Source organism: Papaver somniferum, unplaced genomic scaffold (assembly GCF_003573695.1).
Source record: "Papaver somniferum cultivar HN1 unplaced genomic scaffold, ASM357369v1 unplaced-scaffold_150, whole genome shotgun sequence".
Taxonomy (NCBI): domain Eukaryota; kingdom Viridiplantae; phylum Streptophyta; class Magnoliopsida; order Ranunculales; family Papaveraceae; genus Papaver; species Papaver somniferum.
The window spans coordinates 609009-615788 of record NW_020624377.1 but is presented as its reverse complement, the minus strand read 5'-3'; the positions used below and the strand labels follow the sequence as shown (position 1 = coordinate 615788).

At 37.1% G+C, this 6780-nt stretch overlaps 1 protein-coding gene across 1 annotated transcript; it reads right to left on the bottom strand.

Annotated features, from left to right (window-relative positions):
* Positions 1-767: 767 nt before the first annotated feature.
* On the bottom strand, positions 768-1691 carry LOC113335858 (PLAT domain-containing protein 3-like). Its single transcript, XM_026581885.1, has 2 exons — positions 1535-1691; positions 768-1433 (listed from the first exon to the last, which is right to left on the bottom strand). Exons 1-2 carry the CDS (start codon positions 1619-1621, stop codon positions 993-995), a joined length of 528 nt encoding a protein of 175 aa, XP_026437670.1. The 5' UTR covers positions 1622-1691; the 3' UTR covers positions 768-992.
* Between the last annotated feature and the right edge of the window lie 5089 nt (positions 1692-6780).

Here is a 6780-nt window from a genome sequence, read left to right as displayed (position 1 = left end):
TAGAATCACGAAGCCAGACAAAGCCGGAGTAAAGCAGTAAAACATAAATACGGTGCTGAAGTATAATAACACAGAGATTTACGTGGTTCGGTACTAAGACCTACATCCACGGGGTGTTGGGTTTCACTATTTATTGAAGATTACAAATGAAGTCGAATGACTATAAGTGAAATACGATGATTGAGGAGATGGAAATCATACTTACTTTCTCCTTTCCCCTCTCTCTCTCCTAGTTCTCTACCTTCTATTACCAACTGGTCGACCTCCTTCTTTCTCAGTGGAGAAGGGTATTTATAGGGAAAATGTGCGAGGTCCCTTGTAAGAGACCATTGAAACCTTATCTTCTTGTTCTCCGTGTCAATCCCGCTGGTATCTTTGTTCTGAACCGATGCCCCCAGCGATTGCTGTTGATACCGCTGGATCGATGCCTTCTCTTCCTCAGATAACTTGACACGTATCCTATGGTTAGGGCATTTAATGTGGGTGGCTGGGTCTTCTGCATGCGACAGTCAGTTGTCTGCAGGCCCTATCACACCCATGTCAGTATATTTAATCACTACCGTCGATCTTGGGTTGTCCTCAAGATCGGATAAAGTGAATTTTAGGGCATCCTTCCCTACTTCTCGGAGGTTCGTAACTTCAATGCCCCTTGATAAAGTGGTACGCATGCCTTCCACGTGTAGATCTTTGGACACGTGTCAAGAGATGGATTATGTGCAAACAAAGCCACGCAAAAAAAATATCCACATTCACCGAACTTGAATTGATTGCAACCAAGAAAACCAAAAAATTGCATCAAATCAAACCCCAAAAGAGAAACAGTCTCACCATCATGTCTAAGACTAAGATGGCCAAACAAAAAAAAAACACTACTCACTCAATCATTTTATTCAGGATCAAATTTCAACAATACAACACACAATGACAACCATCCGATCACTCTCACTTATCTTCACTACTGAACCACCACCCAATCAAGCAAAGATCAAATTTTACATAGACTCAGCAGAATGAGAATTTTCAGATAATTTCTGATTACAATTATTCTTAATAGCGGTAAGACTATAAGGAGATCTATCAAGAGCAAGCCAATCTTCAACTTCAAAATTCTGTTGACCACAGTTAATATGTGCCCCGGTAGTTGTAACTTCAACATAATTCACATACCATCCGTGACCGGAACCAGTACCATCGGAAGTAAGATTCATGGCACAAACCGGTGAACCCAGACAATAACCTCTTCCACTGAAAATATCAAGATTACCTCTTTCGAAATAGTCGTAACCAGGACCCATTAGTCCACCCCATGATTCAAGATTTGGGATCTCGATGTACTTACCGTATTTGCTGTATAGTCTTAGTGAGATTTTTGAATCCGTTCCTCCTTTGATGATTGATCCTGTTCTTGTGTACACTGTGTATACACAATCATCCTGCAATTTTAAACACAACAAACAAGTGAATTAGAGATTGATCTAATGTGATTGATTGATCATCAGGAATTAGAAGAAGTTGTAATTGGGGATGGACTTACAGCAGATTGAGAGAGGATTGCAAAAGAGAGAAGAACAGAGACGAGGAGAAGAGAGAAGCTCTTGTTGTTGACTTCAGATGTAACCATTTTTTGGATCTGAATTGGTGTGTGTTTTGGGCAGTGGGGTGTTTTATAGAGAAATGCGGTAGCTGGAGGGATGAGGAATTTGATTTATTCATTTCCATATTTTTTACTTGGGGCCAGAAAAACGTGCACCCTCTAATGAGTCCATGACTCGCGAGCATCGGTCCAAGTGGGGTACACGACTGACTAAGTTTGGAAAATTGGACTTTCATGGTTCGAGTTCGAGAAAGCATGACCGCGGTCCATGTAATGCATCACATTATATATGAGCTAAGCTAATACAAAATACAAATTCAAATAGGACTTTTATTTTGCTTCAAAAACTAGTATAGCTATTATTTTAAGTATTTATTCTCGTTGGCACCAGGAAGATTCCTAACACCGTCCTACTTAGATCAATTTCAACATAAATGACAAAATCAATCCTTAAATGTTCACCGAGACAAATAATACTTGTGTTTTGGGGAGGTTTTCAGTAAAAGACAAAAATTAGTAAATTTTGAAAATTCCTAACTCAGTCCTACTTTTTTTTTTTTTTGAAACGGAAACTTCATTGATATTAAGATTTAGTACATAACATCATCTCTTATAGCTTCTTCTATATCCTCAGGGATATTTTGCCAAAAATAAAAAGAAGCTCTTAATTTTTTTAGCTCTATTTGCTATTTTATGCGCTACATTGTTACCTGATCTAGATACATATTTTAAAGAAACTCTCATAATAGTAGAAAGTAAGTGTTTTATTTCATTTACGATGCCCTGGTTCATCCAATGTACATTACGGCCTGCACCGTTGATAGTAGTTACCGTATTTTGACAATCCGATTCTAAGAGAAAATTTGCAGAATGTAGATTCCTAACCCAAAGTAGAGCCTCTTTGATGGCAAAGCATTCCGCGTGTTCAGGGTCTAGTCCTTCATCGCAGCTCCTGTCCCTGATGCCTCTGGATTTGCATGTAGAATCACGAGCAATTAGTCCAATCCCAAAATTCTTTGTTACAGTACCAAAAGAAGCACCAATGTTTATCTTAAGCTGATTATTTTCCGGTGGAGTCCAACTATTTTTCCTAAGAGTGACTCTCATTTGCTGGTGTTGACTATTGTTACTTTGTGATACCGCCCACTTGATATTGCTAATTGTTACCCATTTGTTAGACTCTTTGTTGTGAAAAATCTTATCACAACGATTTTTCCAAATCTGCCAGGTTGTGTTCATTAAAGTAAACAGCCAGTTGTTGTATTCATCATTTTAAACATATTGATCTGTTGAGAACCAGCTTATTATCCAAGTAGAAACAGAGATGTGCTGAATTTGAACGTTAGGAACATTGACATTCATATCCATCCAAATTGAAGCTGAGTATCTACAGTTGAAGATTAAATGCTCTAGGTTTTTTGTATCCATTCTACAGTGAGGACATAAAGTGTCTATCTCAGATTTGTAAGCACCGATTTTAGACAAAGTAGGAATTATCCCTTTTAAGCATTTCCAAATGAAAAATTTTACCCTATGAGCAACATTTGTTTTCCATAATCTTTTCCATGTTTTAGGAGATTTAAAGGTGAATCATGGAGAGATAAGAGGAGGAAGAAGAAGAATCTTATTAGGAGATTAGAATGGAACCATTACATAGTTTCCCTTATATACAACCCTAGGAATCTAGTTGGACCGCACATCCATGGGTCGTAGGCCCTGTAACACTTCCCCTTGTGCGGTTCAATAACAAAAATTTGTACATAATGCTTTACATATAGTTCTTCAAATGTCGTTCTCCTTTATGACTCGTGTCGTAGTCCATTGCCTCATTAAAACTTTGATAAGAAAAAAACCCAGTGGGACAAAACCTTGTACAACTCTTCACATGTAATACTTCACATGTTGTCTCGTATTTTACATGTAGTTCATCACATATAAAATGATCCTCAAAAATCGACGAGTCTAAGCTAATTGCCTCGTTAAAACTTCGTCAGAAAAAACCCAGAGAGACAAAACCTGAACTAAAGAAAAAGAGTACAATATTAAGTAAACTTAGAATATAGTTGGATGTGTATATGTTACCTCATTAAAACCTTGACAAGGAAACCCAGTGGGACAAAAACCTTGACGAAGGGAAAAGATTACAACGTGACAAATGCAAGTAAAGTTGATCAATTGCAGATGATCACTTTGCTCGGTTGAAGTTGACTAGTTGCTTCACAACTCCGAAGGCAGAAAATCCTCGTGGGAAAGACAATAGCCTTAGCTGGGAAATTACATTCCCGGTGTTTGTCGTTGTCTCATTAAAAACCTTACCGAGTAACAAAATCCTGTGGGAAAAAATAACCCCGGTGAAGAAAAATAGCTCAACACACCGTTAGATGCTCCCCCTGATGTCAGACAATTTTTGTTAGTCTAAGCAGTCAAAAGGAGTTTATCACACTTTACTTTGGTGACTTGAATGTTTATAAAACCCTGTTGTTGATTCTAGAAGTTACGTTGCTTAACAGACTATCGCATTTCATTTCTTTGATTCAGATATTTTCAGTAATATCAACACGATCTTTATGTCTTCAACGTTCAACATACTTGATGTTTTTTGTGTCGCTAAAAACATTGTCGAGTAACAAAACCCTTTGGGAAAAACTGTTCTCGATCGAAGGGAAAAAGAGTACAACACAGCTTCAATTTCGAAGTAAAATATGTCGACATCATATCTTTGGATCCTCCCCCTGATGTTGGCATCTCCCCTTGATTACTTTCAGAGTTCTTCCAGAAAGTTCATTTAGTCATGTATTTTTCGAAACTGAATATTGGTAATTACTTAGAAAATAATCTACCATATCTCCCTCTGATTACTTTCGTTGGAGAAGAGATTATTGTTCCTTCATAATCAACAACTTTTGGATTGCACTTTCATTAGCATTCCTTTTAATGTCTTTGTAGGGATAAAACAAATTTATGTCAATGGTTACTTTTAAGTACATTATTACATTCACTATACCATTCCAATGACGTTGCGCTGGCGCGGAGCTATATCTAGCTAACAAGTTCCCTGAGGATGTAAAATTTAATCGAGTACATTATTATACTAAGTACAACAATGCGTCTATTGTACTTAAATATGGGAATTTCATCTCCCAACATATCTTCGTCATATTCCTTTGGACGAAATGGTTACTTACTTACATTTGAACCTCGACTAATCATGGGAGTGCTATCAGTATGCATGTCTTTGTTAAATTGCCTGACAACTTTAGACATATGCAAACTGGTGGAATAATATACCACAAGCTCAATATTCGATCTAGCTTTCCCTAGATTTTTCATCTCAAATTCGGATTTTAAATAGCTTTCATGGTCTCTTATTACATCAAGAGTACACATCGTCTGTACCATCAACATAAGTAGCTACAATTCCAAATCAGGAACTTTCTTATGAATACGCAACGAAAAATAACTTAATTGTCTATCCCCTCCGAATCAAATAGCCACTTAGACGGGTATACCACATCCGCCTGATTGCTTGAATCAATAAGTGAGCGTTCTATCTAACTGTAAACGCACTCTGTGGTATAGAGTCATTTGATTTGTGCAACAAAAGTCTATCAAGTACTTTTGTAAATATCTTCTATCTCTTGATTCTTTTAGAGATACGTAAAAACCACATACATATGCTGATTTCAAGTCCTTTTGAAATTACCAAGCTAACTAAGTGGCGGAACTCTATAACGTTCATTACAAGAAAAAAAATTCCAGGGCTTTGTGAAAAACCTCGCGCCATAAGGCAAGTCTTTGTACTTTAAGACTATTTTCTTCTCATTATGCTTTATGAAAAATTAATTATGTATGTCCAATAGGCTTTACACTTGGTTGGTTAGCACTACCACACCAAATACTCATATATTTACCAAAGAACTAAGTTCTACCTGGATTGTGCAGGCCAAATATGCTATTTATTTGAAATTAATCAAAATAAAGCATGGTTCGATCTCATTGTGCTCTACTTCTGGAGCAACTATTTATGGATTATATCATCGTTGTGCACGCATGATCCTTCCATTGACTCATGTGCACTTCTCATAATCCGTCAGGATTTCATTGCTCTCTAGAATCATTTAAAACTTCGGAGCGTCCTCCAGTATTGATTCATGGACATAGTCCGAGACAATCAAATGACATGATTTCATTAATGATACAAATTAGGTTGTGCCTTACTCATCTACTTCCTTTCTAGGTGAGCATTGATCGAACCTGGTGGTCACTCCATCTTCCTTTATGGAGCCACGGCCTCAACTACACTTCCACCAAGTTTAGTTGCAACACCTTAGTCTATGGTGTATCCCATACTGAGGATTTCTAACCTTACAGGAATATTTGCAGCTGGTACGTGTGATCTTGTCACTTTAGCGACATCAGTGTACATTCTGAAAATTTAGTATTCTTTGTCACTTCACATTTACATTTGTGAAGTACAAGAATCAATATGAGACACAGTGGGAACACACCACGACAATTCATGTCGTTCTCTTAGAAAATACTTTTTCTTATCTCCCCCTAACGACGGGAAGAGTGTCTCATCAAAGTGATAACATGCAAATCTAGCAGTAAAGATCTCCTGCCAAAGGTTTTAAAATGCGGATAATTGTTGAGAGTAAATATGCAACAAAATTACTTAATCATTTTTGTGACCTATCATAGTACGATATGGACACGTAATGGCACATACATAGTGCAACCAAAAATTCGTAAGAATACAAATGTCAGGCTTAAATTCAGTTACCAACTGGTACGCAGAAAAGGTTGACTAATATTAGGTTCTAAAACGAATTAAGTAAAGATGCGCGTAATATTGCATATTCCCAAAGCAATAAAACGTAGGTTGGTACGCATAACCTATTCCTTAGACACCATTTGTAACCTTTGATGGTAGCCTCTACGAGACCATTGGGTATAAGATGCTCTATATTAATCATATTAAACATGCAATATTCATCAAGTCCTTTTGATGTAAATTCTCTAGCATTAACAAGGGTGGTTAGCCTTTGCACTTTGAATTGTGTAATATGTTCTAGGAGTTTTCAAACGAAATTTTTTTTTGGGAACTATAACTAGTCCAAAATGTCAAAACATTCACCAGATCCATCAGTCACTTTAATGGTCTGGTCTGCATTCTGCATGAATAT

What these genes read in the sequence shown, in the direction of transcription:
- LOC113335858 (XM_026581885.1), bottom strand. Translation starts at nt 1,621, where the DNA reads ATGGTTACATCTGAAGTCAACAACAAGAGCTTCTCTCTTCTCCTCGTC. An exon ending in CAATCCTCTCTCAATCTGCT is followed by an intron (nt 1,434 to 1,534) that starts GTAAGTCCATCC and finishes TTAAAATTGCAG; the next exon opens with GATGATTGTGTATACACAGT.